Source organism: Haliotis cracherodii, unplaced genomic scaffold (genome assembly GCF_022045235.1).
Source record: "Haliotis cracherodii isolate W230 unplaced genomic scaffold, xgHalCrac1.p SCAF_1, whole genome shotgun sequence".
Classification (NCBI taxonomy): Eukaryota; Metazoa; Mollusca; class Gastropoda; order Lepetellida; family Haliotidae; genus Haliotis; species Haliotis cracherodii.
Genome location: NW_027266264.1, coordinates 70,302,395 through 70,320,937, shown reverse-complemented (window position 1 = coordinate 70,320,937; position 18,543 = coordinate 70,302,395). Strand labels below are relative to the sequence as shown.

Genomic DNA, 18,543 nt, shown 5'->3' with positions numbered 1-18,543 from the left:
TAGTACTAGGGTTTATAATAGTATCACATTGCATAGTGAGGTACATAGTACTAGGGTTTATAATAGTATCACACTGCATAGTGAGGTACATAGTACTAGGGTTTATAATAGTATCACATTGCATAGTGAGGTACATAGTACTAGGGTTTATAATAGTATCACACTGCATAGTGAGGTACATAGTACTAGGGTTTATAATAGTATCACATTGCATAGTGAGGTACATAGTACTAGGGTTTATAATAGTATCACACTGCATAGTGAGGTACATAGTACTAGGGTTTATAATAGTATCACATTGCATAGTGAGGTACATAGTACTAGGGTTTATAATAGTATCACACTGCATAGTGAGGTACATAGTACTAGGGTTTATAATAGTATCACACTGCATAGTGAGGTACATAGTACTAGGGTTTATAAAAGTATCACATTGCATAGTGAGGTACATAGTACTAGGGTTTATAATAGTATCACATTGCATAGTGAGGTCCATAGTACTTGGGTTTATAAAAGTATCACATTGCATAGTGAGGTACATAGTACTAGGGTTTATAATAGTATCACATTGCATAGTGAGGTACATAGTACTAGGGTTTATAATAGTATCACACTGCATAGTGAGGTACATAGTAGTAGGGTTTATAATAGTATCACATTTTATAGTGAGGTACATAGTACTAGGGTTTATAATAGTATCACACTGCATAGTGAGGTACATAGTACTAGGGTTTATAATAGTATCACATTGCATAGTGAGGTACATAGTACTAGGGTTTATAATAGTATCACCCTGCATAGTGAGGTACATAGTACTAGGGTTTATAATAGTATCACACTGCATAGTGAGGTACATAGTACTAGGGTTTATAAAAGTATCACATTGCATAGTGAGGTACATAGTACTAGGGTTTATAATAGTATCACATTGCATAGTGAGGTCCATAGTACTTGGGTTTATAAAAGTATCACATTGCATAGTGAGGTACATAGTACTAGGGTTTATAATAGTATCACACTGCATAGTGAGGTACATAGTACTAGGGTTTATAAAAGTATCACATTGCATAGTGAGGTACATAGTACTAGGGTTTATAATAGTATCACATTGCATAGTGAGGTCCATAGTACTAAGGTTTATAAAAGTATCACACTGCATAGTGAGGTACATAGTACTTGGGTTTATAATAATCAACACGAACATGTTAAAACAATATGAACAATTTTGTTGCTGTTTTACATCTTAAACCATGTTCTAGACTACCTACACTCATACATACTACATTTTTAGGGCGGTCGGGTAGCCTAGTGGTTAAAGCGTTCGATCGTCACGCCGAAGACCCGGGTTCGATTCCCGACATGGGTACAATACGTGAAGCCCATTTCTGGTGTCCCCCGCCGCTGGAATATTGCTAAAAGCTGCGTAAAACCATACTCACTCACTCACTACAGTTTTGACAGCAATGTCTTTCCGTAGTAAATGAGCGCAGGTGCCTACTCAGGCCGAAACTAGGCCAAGCCGCATTCCGCTTGTGATGAACCGGCACGTAGGCACTGTCTCCCTATCATTAATGCGGTAAACTTTCAAATAAATGTCAAGCATTCCAGAGTTTAAGTAAAACTATATTTGAAAAACTAGAGAGACTTTAGAACTAGTAGACCAAACACGACAAAATACATCTGTAATCCCAGAAAAACTAGAGAGATTTTAGAACTAGTAGACCAAACACGACAAAATACATCTGTAATCCCAGAAAAAACTAGAGAGATTTTAGAACTAGTAGACCAAACACGACAAAATACATCTGTAATCCCAGAAAAACTAGAGAGATTTTAGAACTAGTAGACCAACCACGACAAAATATATCTGTAATCCCAGAAAAACTAGAGAGATTTTAGAACTAGTAGACCAAACACGACAAAATACATCTGTAATCCCAGAAAAACTAGAGAGATTTTAGAACTAGTAGACCAAACACGACAAAATACATCTGTAATCCCAGAAAAACTAGAGAGATTTTAGAACTAGTAGACCAAACACGACAAAATACATCTGTAATCCCAGAAAAACTAGAGAGCTTTTAGAACTAGTAGACCAAACACGACAAAATACATCTGTAATCCCAGAAAAACTAGAGAGCTTTTAGAACTAGTAGACCAAACACGACAAAATACATCCGTAATCCCAAAGCGTATGGTCCACATGCCCAGAAGAACCAGGAGGAAAACTGATTTAATATAGAGAAGAAGCTTATACACATGAAGAGACGTCATCTGAATATGCCTATATATGTAAATGTTACAACATTCTACCTATCTACACGAACTATTAACAAAATGGGCCTAAGGTCATGGAGACAAATTCAATAGATATCATACCACCACGAACACTTTCTGTGGTCATCATTGCTTCATTGTGTCGAAAAGGATCCCTGAAAAATCACTAGGCGTAGAGTAAGTAACAAACATCCACCCAGTAGAGTAGGAGATGTGCAAATAAATATATATCTAGCTATAGGCTGGACCCATTGATAAAATACTCCAGCGAATGTAATTCTGACAATATGTGATATCAAAAACTACTTTTGATATTTAAAACATCACCAATTCGATTAATATATGATAAAATACATTAGTTGATATTATTTATGTATTTATTGCTGTGTAATAAAATGCGATATCAACAAATATTTCATGATATGGTAAAATCAAGTTTGTGATAAAACTTCATTCTTTGGTATCAATAAATGAATTATTGATATCATAAAGTAATATATTACAAGAAAAATGGCTCCTTACATATTGTTCCTATTGGGTTGTATTGAGTCACGCTATTACATCACGCGTGTAGTGTTAATTGCTAGTCTGTTTCTGCACCCACATGTTTTAAATCTAATAATAACGGGCGACTATAACTAACACGACCTGCGTTTATTTATCTCTCTATTGTTATCATCGTTAACTTCTAAGTGTTTGTACTTATACTTAAACATCGAACTGATTACATCATCTTAACCCATTTACATTATGTGCTGTTTTTACAACGATAATTGATTCCATAACATAGAAAATAGTTACCCTGATTATTACCGTGTAACGGTTCACTGCTTGTTGTCAGGCGTGCCACTTTAACAAATATGTCAGGCGTAACAGTTTTCATGTCGTGGCTTGAATATGATATAATTTTTCAATTTGAAGTTTATACGATATAAGGCTTTTCCATTGGACGAGAGGTCGGTCACATGACCGCGAAATTGGCGTTCATAAGTGTATGAACGACACAATTTGACGTTCATACGTTTTTCACGAGACTGTGTTCTTGAAATGACGTAAACACTGACGGACTACTTCCACATTCCTGAGGAAACCCCTGGGAATTCCCTAGCACGACAACATACATAAGCGTTCTTTCTGATCATCTAGAACCTTTATTCTTGGTCTCAGCGTTTCAGTATACATTGAGAAATGTCAGAGAGCGTGACTGCATTCATTCAGCTCCGATGTTCATACAGTTTGACCCTCACTCTATGAAGGTCCATACTCCAATGAACTCACACAGAGTGAAGGTCAATTCTTAAATAAAACGTCAACGCCAGTGAATACTAAATCTCTAGAAACTGCCAAAACTGATTACATGAGGGGAAAGTGTATTATATTATTTTATATTTTACGATAATTCTGTGTTAGTATTTAGTCATTGGTGGTGATACATTTGTTTAAACAAATTCATGACGTTTTTCACCTACGAGTCCTTAACAATCATATCCTATAGAAGGGGCTTCGTGTAAAGTTTTGCTGACTCAAAAGCAAAAAACACAATTTCAAAAAAAATGTTAATGTACAGTTACCTGATCTTAAGTACAAAGCAAATACGTCTTCATGTGCTCAAAACATTAATTACCCTTCTTTTTGCAGGGATCCTTATTATATATTATGCAACACGTACTTATGTAACAACTGTATGTCGTCATTATCCCATACTTTAACCCTTTCACCTGTGGTTGTCGTCATTCCCCTAGTCATTAGTGTGTAATTAGTGGTATACCCCCTCTGTCCCTGCCTGTAATGTGCCTGTTCGGACGATGGCGTCTGGTATATAGCAATCAGTGGTTCCTATTTGGCATTTTCTCTTCTTTGGGGTAATTATTTAATCAACGATTTGGTTATTAATTTAGAAGTGATCATTGATGTGTAGAATTATTATTGCATTCGGGTAAGATTGAACAGATTAAAGGCGCAGTGCAATATACACTGTCAACAAACCTACAGATTACAGATAGAACGTCAAAAGTTTGTGTCAGGTTTCATGATGCATAATTGTCTCTTCTGGATAATTTGTTTCTTCTTCAAGCGCTATGCAACATTTCAACATAAAAATATATGAATATTAACACATAAAGCGCTGCGTGTGAAGATACATTTATATACGTTTGACTAGGTAAACGATTTCAACACCATTTTACACGGTAACATTTAGATTTATTCAAACGACAGTAGCATTGGAATTGAAAGCACTAGAAAAAAGTGAGTTTCGTATAATTTAGAAATATATTTGTCGATTTCTGTTAATATTCAAGATCTCAATTTCAGTTCAGTTGCTTCACCACTGTATATACCGACATAAATAATCCTTATAACGTCACTCTATTGTTCCAACCGTCTATTATTTACGACCAACAATTTTAGCCAAACACATGTGGCTGAAACCCTATATCGACATGATGTAAATGTCGATACAATCTCACACAAATACTTTTATTTCATTATGTTGTTGCCTATTTGTAACTCCAGGAAGTGAACAAACGATTTTAATAATTCAATGCCTTTGTCATTCATAATGTGTCGTGCAACAAAGCGTTATCCATGGACTTATTAATTATCTTTTTGTTGATATATATGTGTTGGTATGTCATATGGGTACATCTTCTTTTGTTACCTACACTACAAGGAGAAAAGTGGGTGAGTGAGTGAGTATGGTTTTAAGCCGCTTTTAGCAATATTCCAGCAATATCACGGCGGGGGACACCAGAAATGGGCTTCACACATTGTACCCATGTCGGGAATCGAACCCGGGTCTTCGGCGTGATGAGCGAACGCTTTAACCACTAGGCTACCCGACCGCCCCTACAAGGAGAACAGTCTCCGCAGAAACTACACAAGACCTATGCAGAAAGTATGCATAGTTTCAGGTTTCATCCATTACTATATCTTCTATAATTTGCTCCCGTGTGTGAATGCAAGTAATACATGGCTCCTCGAGCTCCGTTCTCAGTTTCATAATGCTTTAGACGGGTCGTGTAACTGTGTTTGCTTTGCGTATATATGGAAGAATATGCATAGGATAAAGAACATGTGTTATTCGTCAGTCAACAACTCAAATGAGTCAACCAACTTCGAAGTGCCAATGCAATATCGTATTCTTTGACGCTACATGTGTACAGGAAAGGTGATGAGTACAATACGCCCCGGGTAAAGCTAATTTAATTTCTTTTTCACTTCTATAGAATTATTTATGCATTATTATGTTGCTTAATTAACCTAATTTCTCATGTCAGTGACTGATTTCAAACCGAATGTTCTGGTGTAACCCAGTCAGTCCCAACACTCGTGTATCTTAAAACACTTTAAGGGGCGGTCTGGGAGCCTAGTGGTTAAAGCGTTCGCTCGTCACGCCGAAGACCCGGGTTCCGACATGGGTACAATGTGTGAAGCCCATTTCTTATGTCCCCCGCCGTGATGTTGCTGGAATATTGCTTAAACGGAGTAAAACCATACTCACTCACTTAAAAACTTTAATGTTTCGCCCTCGTTATAACAGTTTCAGGGCACAACCATCATCTAATACACAACATGAGACATATTATGTTTCGGTTCCATTGCCTAATACTGTCTTATACATAATTTCTAGCACAAGACCAAAGGTAAAATGTTATAAGCAATTGTTAACAAAATAGAAATGCATGTACATGTACTTTCTATTCAATTACCCATGAGGTCATATCTTTTTTCAATTACCCACAAGTCCACTACAATTTTCAGAAAACTATTACAAATAGACGACGGAATAATTTTCAAAGTGTTGGTGATCATGTGAAAATTCTGTCTGTATAATCTAATTTTATTTTGAATTGGTTTCGCGCTAACACTGACAATGGGTTTAAATGCGACCTATAACAGCGCCCGACGGTGATGTGAATATACAACTTGGTATAACAGCATCTTTAACAGCAGAATGAGCAGCATACAAATCGTTCATATCTGCATATATTGAAAACAGGGAATATTGATGAAAATTATTCTGCCTTTGGTAGAACTTACTTAAGACTGTAGAAATCACTGTTGTCCCCACAGTGAATCAGCAAACCAAACCCAATAGGGCGGTGAATCAACAACTAGCACAGCCGAATCCGCGAAGGGAGGGGTCCACCCCTTTTAAAAAACAAGTTTATGTTTTTTGTGTTTGTTGTTTAACGCCGCACTCAGCAATATTCCAGCTATATGATGGCGGTCTGTAAATAATCGAGTCTGGACCAGACAATCCAGTGATTGACATCATGAGCATCGATCTACTCAATTGGGATACGATGACATGCATCAACCAAGTCAGCGAGCCTGACCACCCGATCCCGTTAGTCGCCTCTTACGACAAGCATAGTCGCCTTTAACGATAAGCATGGGTTGCTGAAAACCATGTGTACTATGTTATAGTCCCCCGAGAGAAGATGTTGTTATTTTGGACCCGTTTCTTTTAAACATGTTGGATCCGTCCCTTTTAAACATGTTGGATCCGCCCTTGACGAGTACCGCTCACGTACATCATTTTCAACTTCTGAATCCTATGAACATGTCTCCTCATCTGGGCCTGACATCGCCCTTCACCAGTATTTTCCACATCAATGTTACAGTGTTGAAATTTGGTTGATCTGAGGTTGGGGTTGAAAAACAATATATCAACATTGTTTCAACATTGGCCTATCAATATCTGAAAATATGTTGAAATCTAACATTGATTAAACATTGGTCTTTCGATATGGAAAGTATGTTTAAATCTGACATTGGTTCAACATTGATATCTGATGTTGATTCAATGATTCAACACCATCTCAATGTTCAAATCAACTCAAAATCAATGTCATTTCAACGTTGAAGCACGACACTGATTAAACATTCGTTGTTGTGTCCGTTCGGCATTCTTCACGTGTATCATTCCCAGCACAACGACAGTAGACGCGGCAAGGTTTACGGCATGATTGGATGCTTATGTCATGACCAGTGACAGTTGGAAGCTTGTCGCCAGTGACCTAGTATTTGGTCTGTCCTATGGAAAGCTTACAGCCAGTGACCTGTTATGTTGGAAGTTCAGTGGAAAACTTGTGACCTGATTATTAAGTGGCGATATGGAAGGCTTGTTGCCGGTGAGCCCATGTTTGAGTAATCTATCATTTTAGGTACATATGCACAACACGGGCTTGAACGCAGCAAACGTTTCTGTTTGGTTAAAATAATGGATCATAATGTCAAGACATGGTGAAGGGAAGGAAATTCAAGACCTAGATATATTGTTATACTTTCAAAATATTTCTTTATAGATCTTAGATCATAATACCCTGAACTGAATGCTCTGAATTGAGCTAGCCTTTTTTATGTTTTTTAGTTTGTTTGTTGTTTAACGCCGCACTCATATTCCAGCTATATGACGGCGGTTTGTAAAAAATCAAATCTGGATCAGACAATCTAGTGATTGACATCATGAGCATCGATATACGCGATTGGGATACGATAACATGCATCAACAAAGTCAGCAAGCCTGACCACCCGATCCCGTCAATCGCCTCTTACGACAAGCATAGTCGCACGTTACGGCAATCATGGGTTGCTGTAGACTTATTCTAACCCGGACTTTCACGGGTCCGAATATTTTTTTACGATAACAGATGCTGTAGTCTTGGCCCCTTGAAATGGAATGACGAAATGTCGCGATTATTAGTTAACGAATATAGGTGTTTGTGTACAAATACTAATAAAGTTATAACAAGCCATTTCGTCGAAAAAGAATATTATTTGCAGAAATGACATAAAATCCAGAGTGCGCTTTTCAAGAAATATCCATATTGCTTGTCATAAACATTAATATTGAGTTTTGATCTAGTGATTACAATCCGGTTACGTATCGGCAGTGTGCTGCGTACTTACTTTATAGACACGAGCTGGAATCAAATAAGATGAAGATGTTTATTTAAAGGGCTACTGTGCGGTGCACACACTGCTAAATGTAGACAGCGGACTGTCGACCCTTATCCGGATTGTTACCACGTGATCATGAAACTAAATGATAATGCTGTAGTTGGTCTCAGTCCCTGAATCATATCATGTTTCCTCCCGCCCAACCCGTGTTGCTATAGCCCTGAATGAAACAAGTCTAGCTTTACCACAGGTTCTGAATCCCATCTCATTGGGGATTGTTTCATTTTTAATGTAGTTGCTTGTTTTTATCAAAATTATAAACCATCAGTGACAAAGCGTCAGTCTACGACAGGATGTACTGATTGTGTTTCCAAATCATTTGGAAAATGGTTTGGCTCCACTGCAGAGGGGCGGTCGGGTAGCCTAGTGGTTAGAGCGTTCGATCGTCACGCCGAATACCCGGGTTCGATTCCCGACATGGGTACAATGTGTGAAGCCAATTTTTGGTGTCCCCCGCCGTGATATGGCTGGAATATTGCTAAAAGCGGCGTAAAACCATACTCACTCACTCACTCCACTGCAGAATAATCTGCGCACGTGATCACGGCGTGAACGTCCTCGTTTTGAATTCATGAAGCAGCTTGACATCGCGCACTTCGATGCGCTAACCCAGTCCGCCAGGCGAGAGGCGAAACGAGCACGCAGGGAAGTAACATTCCTTGCCGCAGCGTAGATCAGCTGGGACGACCTATCTGAACGTGCACGCATCAACGAGACACTCGTACATCAGGTGAGGAGGAATTGGGCGGTTTACCGCCGGTTTTAACACAATACCAATAGAAATTGATAATATGAAATATACTTTTCAATCATAATGAATAACAAGGCTGTGCTTTCAGTGTGGTTCAAAAGCCGTGTTTTGAACAGTTTGATTCAAAAGCCATGCTTTCAGGATCATTCACATGAAACGAAATACGCATTTTGTCAGTATCTTATGAAGTGAGATGAAATGATGTTTAACGTCGCGTTCAAGATTATTGCACTTATATAGTGATGCGCGGGTGGGTACGTGCGTGTGTGTGTGTGTGTGCCTGTATTATTACGGAGAAATGCCTGTTGTATAGTGCTGGCTCACTGACATCTATCACGGTTGAACATTGATACTCCACTCAGACACAGTATACTGACTCGGGGGACACCAGCGATGGGCTTCGCGCACTGTGCACGAGACCGAGAAGGCGGTTCAGTATCTAATATCAGTAGTGCAATATGCAGGTGAGACTTGTCTAGTGGGTACATAACAAAGCCATTGTATGTATTTTCAGTTCATGAACACGTTGTCAGTATGGGGCACGGGTGGTTCAGTCGTCGAGGCGCCACAATTCGCTGTGCAGAGTTGCTTCCCCTGGGCACGCTCGAAACCTATGAGTGTGGGTTCGAATCCCGATTCGCCCCGATTTTATTTCTAGGTTTCTCAGCACCATGTACCCAACCTCGTGGGTTTCACCGAAGTGGAAAACGTCTCAGTTCTGCATCACTTCGGCCTTTTCTCCAACATTACGCTGACACGCCGCGATATAACTGGAATACTGTTGTAAGCGGCGTTACACCACATTAAACAAAATAACTAACTAAACTAACTCACTGGGGTATTCATGTGAAACAGCGGCATGGTATGTCAGTAGGCTAGCACTATAAAATCGTCCAGGCAAGTACACACACAGCCACCACCACCCCCCACCCCCCCCCCACCCCCCACCCCCCCCCACCCCACCCCACCCCCCACCCCCCAACATACGCCCACCGCTATGTCTCCCTTTTATTATATACTTCTGAATTAACACAATGCTCTTATTAAAGATTTGTCTTATAAGTTGGTGATAGATATTTGAAATAAAGAAGTAACGTTCAAATGTTGGAATAAGTAACTTAAAGTGGAATGGAACACTCTTTAAATCTTTGTTTGAGTCTTATTTAATGACCAATATATCTTGTGAAAGCTTTACAAACAAAAATCTATGTCGAACACCTAATGACACTAAAACTTGACACAGTAAATCACATTTGACATAGTAAATCCGATGCTAGTTGTTCGCCGTCACAAATATGAAATGTAAATTCGTTTAGGGAGCACCCATTTGATTCGGGGTAGGTGTTTTTTTCCCATAAAAATAATCTAACGGCTAATTAAAAAAATACATATCCTTCTATCGTAGGAAAATATTAAACGTTAATTATGATTTTGGTCGCTCAAGTGCTCAATTTGTTTTTATCTTTTAAATAATTAACAATAGCGAACTGTATCTTTCGACACTTACATATAGCCTGCAAGGAAAAGGGACACCATTCTATACCTACAAAGGGGAGCATATATCAAAATCATCCGTAAAACATGGGCTTCGCTAAACTCAGACGTGGTTTTTTGTTTTGTTCTTACAGTTGCAAATATGTCGGAAAGAACATACTCTGAAGAGGAAGTGCAAGAAGCGAAAAGAGAATTCTATTCGTTGATAGAAAAAGGCCTGGACAATGAAACTGTTATTAAGAGATTCGACCACATGAGTGACAAGTACGATATGGTAAATATGTCCTCATTTAAATAACGTAAAGCAGATGATCACATACTCAGCAAAAATATTTAAGGAACACTGATATTGATTCCATGAATTTTGTCTTTATATCTAAGGTAACGATTCACACAATTTGTGGTTCAATAGTTACGGAGACATGTGGATACTGACGGGTCTTTTAGCAGTGACTGCCTACAGTTTCTCGGTCACGTACATTGTTCCAAAAGTTTAGTGTGACAGTATTCTGTTAAGGTACAAGCAGTATGGTTTGGGAAAACGGCTGGCCCAGTCGACCACATCTTCCCGAGCCAAGGGTTCAATCAGTTTCCACCCTTGCCGAACTAGGTTAGAATTATGGAGTTATATTTTAGCTGGGCTAACGAGTCTATGTATAGTCAAATCAAATTCGTGTAACGAACTGGACATCCGGTTCGTCAACTGCCGTTCATATTTCGGTCGATTCCAGGATTTATAAAGCATGTGTACCGCCAACTCGACTTTTCCCATTTTTTTCATGTTTTTAATAAAGGTGCTCACGGAATTTGATCCACTTCGCGAAGTAAGACCCGTTTTTTACATTGTAGGTCTTGATTATCGATCAGATCGCCTTGACGTCTTTTGCTTGAAGCAAATGCAAGTGATATGAGAATCGGAATCTGATTGGTCAATAGGAGGATCATATAAGGGACATAACTCGTAATAGCCACTGGTGGCGCTACGATCAACCCCAGGAATTCTAGCCTAGTTCGTCAAGGGTGGAAACTGGACTTTTACAGTCATTTAACTCCCTTGCCTCGGGAAGATGAGTCGTCTAAGGTGCCACACTTCTCTATGCAGAGCTGCCCCCTTTGTCTGAAACCTATGATCATGCTTCGCACTGATATGGTTCACAGCGTTTCTAAGTATGTCTGCGCTATACCCGTGTTCACAGGTTTCAGAAAAGAGGCAAAGGACTAGGATCGCCACGTGCTTTCTTCCCACACCAAGCTGACGCGCTTATATTTCATACAACTGAAATCCTCTTATAAGCGGTGTTACACCAAACTCGCTCATTCAATCCATTTCTGTCTATGCCGCTGGCTTCAAGGTTATTTCAAGACATTGTGACCTTGTCAACCTCAATCAAACATACATAGGTCTAAATAGATCTATTGCCTATATGATATGAGAAATACCAATTGCCCTGGTACCTTATTGTTACGTATGTATAAGATTATCAGTATGCACCTGGTGTTAAATTAGAATAACAGCACTATGCTATAGGCGGTAATTAGAGTGTGTGAGTGATTAATTGTTGCTTTAAACCGTACCAGCAATATTCCAGTTCTTCGCTGCTTGGGTAATTAAGAAACAACTAGTTTAAGTATACTTATATTTCTAATTTCCCTTTCTGTAAATGTATACTTGTAGATGTTTCTTAAAATGTCACCTAGGTGCTGGGTATGATGGATTACAAAATGCCGAAGTGGACGGGAGACAGTCTGGCATCACTATATCCTGGCAGCAAGGAGAAGATCAACATCCTGGACGTTGCTGCTGGAACGGGGTTGGTCTCCGTCCAGGTAGGTATTGTTACCTATACTTAGATACCTTCTGTGACGTCATCTAATGTTCTCGGTTTTTGATATTTGTGTAATGTTATCTGATGGGTTTACTTCCGGGTTCAACTGCGCTCAGTGAAGGGGTGAAGTCCACGTAACCACTGCTTTTACAAATTATATTAATAAATCTGTGGCTCAGTTGCAGCAGATAGTTATATACTTCATAACAATCGAATAACCTGTTTCTTCTCTGTTAACAAACATCTACCTCCATTCAATAACATGTCATACCTGGATTAACTTTTCTTAAAGTAGGTCCCCATCCTGGGATTCGAACTTGACCACCACATGGTATTTTGTTTTTGATTTCGTGCTCGTTACCAGGAGAGACTCGGGAGCAATACCTCAAGCTTGTCCGTCGCGTTTCTTCCCTCGAGTTTTACAATCCAAAGTATTTACATCGGATTCGTGTTTTATCCTTCACGTAATGACCTCATTTCTAGGTCGGAATCCTCACATATAAACCACGACTTCTCTCGTGCAAGTAGAGGCGTTCACACATACGAGGTCGGCTTAAAAGTTCTGAGTCTAACTACGAAGGATATGTACAGCTAACATTTTGAATGTATTAACTTCATAGGCTTTGAACACACAATGCCATTTAGAAAGAGGTCAAATGTAACAAATGTTATATTTTGGATAACACTTTCTTAGTACAGTAAAGATTCACGTACTTTTTTGGGTAGAACCCCGTCCGAGATTCGAACCAACACAGTTTATAGGCTGCTGTTGAACCAGCTACACAACCAGGCAGCATACCTCTACAGGCAACAAAGAGACTTGGTATTCTCTGATGAAATGGACACAATGGGTACCGCGCTGATAACAAAAATATCCAACCCAACTATGCGGACATGGTGTCATCTTTAGGGGACGGTGCTCCTTCCTTTGCCACTGTTAAGAGGTGGGCAGCGGAGTTCAAGAGGGAAAGAGCGAGTCTCGAAGATGGTCCACGATCAGCAAAATCTTCATGTGCATCCACCAAGGAAAATGTTGATATGATTATTGATGATCGACGAATCTGCATTGTAAATATAGCGGGAATCTTTCATGAGAGAGTTCAGAATATGTGAGGAATATACTGGGTACAAATGTTTCAGCACGGGGAGTTCCAAGGCTTCTGATCCCATCAACGTTCCAGGTTCATCATCTCTCGACAAGACTACGTCGTTTTGGATAGACCCAGCTGATTTTGTTTGGCAATTTGTAGCGCACCCTCCTCCTCAGAAGGCAAAGTCTGTTCCATCAGCTGGCAAAATTATGGCCTCGATTTCTGGGATCCCACTGGTTGATTACCTCCCGAAATCATACCATTCATGGCCAATGTTATACTAATCTGCTAAGTTACAGCGTGAGAATATCAAGGGTAAATATCGTGGAAAACGCATTAAAGGTGTGATGTTTCACAAGAACAGTGCACAAGTTTGTTGTCGCTAACGCTGCATGACTGTGGTTTTGAAGTCATTGAACCATATCTTCTAACCAATCCATATTCACCAGATTTCAACCTCTTCCCAAACCAAAGGAAAGAACTGTCTGACAAGCATTATGCGAATGATGATGAATCATTTCTGCTGTGAAGGACTTTTTACACAACCAGGAGTAAGCCTCACCAGTAAAATCCAGACACTGCAACATCGTTGGCGGAAGTGTGTGGGCTTCAGGGGGGATTCTGTTAAAAAAAATTAGCAACCACATCAGTTGCGTCCAGAGACAAACATGGCATGTCTTGAAGCACTAGTTCGACCCCTGCCAACCCATCCCTCTTCCCATTGATCCATACAGGTTTGGGTATAAACAATAGTTCTAAGTATCTGTAGGAAATACAATTTCACATGAGATCGAAGAGTGCCACCTTTTCTAAATACAATAACTCCAATTCTCATTCACGAGCACAGAAACCTTTAATCTGCTTTTATCGTTTTATGATAGTATTTTAAACTGCTTGTTCAGACTCTGTATATAATATATTGTAGATGCGGAAACACGGATTCCTGCACATTGATGGACTCGATCCGTCTGAGGGGATGCTGGAACAGGCCAAAAAAAACAACTTATATGAGCGATACATCTGTGACATTCTTGCTGAAAACACCCTGGATATTTCTGATGGTGAGTCCTAACCTGTTTTCCGGAAGACCACTTGCGGACGTGCACCCCTTTCTGAGACCTGTGACGTTTCACCCTGAGTGAAGTCTTTATGTGTTTTGTTCACTTATTGATTTTATGGATCATGGATTCACTTCAGATGACTAATCAAAATTGTATTTCGTTATTTAGATAACATAACGATTTCTCAATTGTGTTGATTTCAGACACATACACCGTAGTGACAGTTGTAGGCTTGAGTTCAGAATTTTTCAAGAAACTGCCCGTCAAGGCCCTGGAGGAGTTGGTGCGTGTTACGAAATCAGGTGAGTGAGTTAGTTGCTGACCTAACTGACTGACAGACTGCACCTTGTTAAATACAGCATATCGTTTAAACATCCCTGAAGCCACGTCATGTATATATTTCACAATCCAATATGGTGGAAAATGCGACAAATATGATTCCCTTTAACACGAGGACAGGACTCGTGATGCTTTGAGATGTATAGTTGTTGAAACCTTTCTATTGACATCCCTATAAATTGCTTTTGCTGTGTTCCTTCGCTGACCGCTACGAATAAAAAAGAAATTAAATAAAACAACTATTTTTACGGTCGCATTCATAGTGTAACGGTTCTTGATTCGCATGATTAAAACTTCACCTCTTGTGGACATCATGGTATGTACTCACTGATTCATCACACTTCAAATTTTTTTTATGGTTTTATTACAGGGACCTGTCGTCTATGTCCCGTAAAAAACGTTGTAGTGGGTCAAGAGCATCACACATCCTCGTAAACATACAGTTTGACTTGGCAAGCTGAACATGCCGCTCGCAATCGCAATGTTCTGAAACACATGGACAAACATTTTTATTCAGCCTCTAGCCCCCAAAACATACAAAAGCATTATTGAAAGCTTTAAAACACATGCATCGAATCGTCCATTTTTAGCAACATGTGTTTTTCACTTCCGTTAAAGGGACATAACTTGTCCCCGCATACCGCTAAATAACTCGTCCACTCAAATGTAAACCAACAATTAATTCTACCAACATAAAGCCCAGAATTCGTGCAATATGTCAGCAGTTATTCTATTCATGTATGTTGAGGCACCGTGATCCAAGAAGTCGCTGACCCCCAGTTCACGCTGCAGATTTGTGCCACGTACTTACGCTAGGTTCATGGGTTCGAATCCAAGAATCGCCCGATTATGATACTTGGCTTCACAGCACCATAACCGTGCTTGAACGTTTCACCACAGTAAACAACTAGGACTTGCATCACTTCGGTCTGTAGCAGACACGTCGTTATACGACTGTGTTACTGTCCAAAGCGGCGTTAAACCAAACTCACTCATTCATCTGCTGTTTTGTGATAGACAAGTGGAGGACATTTCCAAATTTGAGGAATCAGTGGCCAAAATGATTTCAGATGTAATTCCTTATTTCGGTTTGTACTTTATGTTCCCATGTGATTTCGGGTGAACAATTGACTAGTCTTTGTATGTGTATGCCACCGGTAGAGCAGGACAAAATGTGGCGATAAAAAATGTTCTTTCAGCTTTTCGGCAACGTCAATCTCCTTAACGCAACCTATAGTTCATACACAGGTATATGAGCCTACAAAATACTCAGAGGAAATTCGCAATATCGTGATCCAGTGAGTTGACAGTATTCCAAATATTTCACTGTAAAAAGTATCGAGTCTTGGTCATACAAATCAAGATGAAAATGGCATGATAATGGTCCGATTCTCATTTCGACAAGTCTGTGTCATGCCTAATTGTACATGGATACTAGTATATTGAATGTGAAATTCTGGCCCTGCACACGGGAATGGGGCCTACATGGAAAATATATACAATTAATACCACTGAATACCATAGGGATATCATTTGACTGCTTTTGTAACTGTTCTCTCTGTTTCCATTTATCGCCTGTTTTGTAGGAGGCCACATCTTGATGAATCACTTCGACTACATCTTCGAGAGTGATGTCCTCCGTACGAATCTCCTCAGCCTGGGGAACCGTGGGCTATGGAAACTGGAGGACAAGAAAATTATGCCCGAGATCGTGAAGGGGATTACCGGTCATCTGCATATCTATAAAGTTCTGTAGTCCTACATGAAAAGGAAACAAGGTGATGACTGGTTATCTTCATGTCTATCACGTTCTGTAATCCTACACTAAGAAGAAACAAGGGGATATCTTGTCATCTGCATGTCTACAAAGTTCTGTTGTCCTACACCAGGAGGAAACAAGGGGATTACCGGTCATCTGCGTGTCTATCAAGTTCTGTTGTCCTACACCAAGAGGAAACAAGGGTATGACTGGTCCAACAAGTTATGACGTTATGAAGGACAATGAAATGTCATAATTCTTTCACGGGTAACTGGCGTTATTGACTGTGAATTTAATGAATCATAATCCACGTTAATGTTCAGACTACAGCGACTACCACAAATCTGAGACAGACCACAGATCTGAGTACCACCACTAATCGTTCGGACGCTGCAATCATGACGCTTATATATGATGCAGCTCTGGTAATCTTTGCCAGGTGGAGAATGCACTCAAGAGTCACTGTTTTATTTGTTTGTTGTTTAACGCCACATTCAGCAATATTCAAGCTATATGACGGCGGTCTGTAATCGAGTATGGACCAGACATTATGAGCATCGATCTGCGCAATTGGGATACGATGACATGCATCAACAAAGTCAGCGATCCTGACCATCCGATTACGAAAGTCTCCTCTTACGACAAGCATAGTCGCCTTTTACAGTTAAAAAGATGGTTACTGTAAATGTTCCATCATAAATGCTTGGATGGCTAACGCAACCAGCCATACAATGAGAGCAATGTGCGTATGAATACAAAGGATACAAAGCCTCACTCTGGCGGTGTGGGTTCGAATCCCTGACGGGACTCAACCCAAAAAAGTACGAGAATCTCTTCTTTACTGAGAGTGTTATCCCAATATACAACATTTGTTACAGTGAACTATAAGTGTTGAAAGTTTTGTTTACAATCATGGAAATAACTATTTAAGGAAGACTTTACTATCTGTGGTGAGAACAGAATAGACAGCGTAGAAGGACAATCGACAATCTTTATTTGCATTCGTAATTAATAACCCTCTGGATGTTACGCATGCGCACCTGTAACCGGATATGGTACAGTTTGAATGATATCGGTTTTTTCTACGTTGCATGTTGGCTAAAACTGTTAAGCTTGCGTCGCGTATCGACGATTGAACCAGTTTAAACATTTTGTCGCGACGTGTATTGTAATAATCCCTATTCGCACCAGTTGGAAACGGCGACCGGTCAGAACACAAAACGGCTTGGTTCATTTTTCGTATCGCAGAGTCGTATTCTTTCTATTGAAGCTTCAAAGATGTTTGATTGTTTATTTGTTTGTTGTTTAACGCCGCACTCAGCAGTGTACCAGGTATATGACGGTGGTTTGAAAATAATCGAGTCTGGACCAGACAATTCAGTGATTGACATTTTGATCATCGATCTGCGCAACTGGGATAGGATGACATGCATCAACAAAGTCATCGATCCTGACCATTCGATCCCGTTAGTCGCTTCTTACGACAAGCATAGTCGCCTTTTACAGTTAAAAAGATTGTTCCGTGTAAATGTTCCATCATAAATGCTGGGATGGCTAACGCAACCTGCCAAATTAGTAACAATTAAACCTGTTATGAGCTATATCATGCTACTAATCATTGTCTTTCTTTAAATAAACACAAGCGAGAGACTCAAATCATAGTTTTACCAAATTCTTGTAATACATTAGTGCTCTTTGGCGACGCTGTATTTGCTGCAAATAATCGCACAATTAGCTCGGTCTTACCTGATAACCCCGATGCTCATGTGACGGCTGTTATGACAAGCATGAAGTTCTGGGTGCCGATTGTGCACCTGACTAGACATGGCTAGTAAAGATATGTAAATAAATGTCACACGTGTGTTTGTACATTAAATGTTGACAATATTTATATACTGAATTTTGTAATCTGTCTTGTTGGTCAGTTCGGGTCAGTGGTCCAACAGACCGGTTGAGCTGATATGGCAGGGAATTTAAA

General features: G+C 39.7%; 1 protein-coding gene across 1 annotated transcript; it reads left to right on the top strand.

Moving 5' to 3' along the window:
- The first annotated feature begins 8,858 nt into the window (after positions 1 to 8,858).
- On the top strand, positions 8,859 to 18,411 carry LOC139466320 (methyltransferase-like protein 27). The gene is made up of 6 exons (XM_071248166.1): positions 8,859 to 8,974; positions 10,624 to 10,763; positions 12,188 to 12,316; positions 14,332 to 14,467; positions 14,671 to 14,769; positions 16,393 to 18,411. Exons 2-6 carry the CDS (start codon positions 10,632 to 10,634, stop codon positions 16,560 to 16,562), a joined length of 666 nt encoding a protein of 221 aa, XP_071104267.1. The 5' UTR covers positions 8,859 to 8,974; positions 10,624 to 10,631; the 3' UTR covers positions 16,563 to 18,411.
- Positions 18,412 to 18,543: the final 132 nt, after the last annotated feature.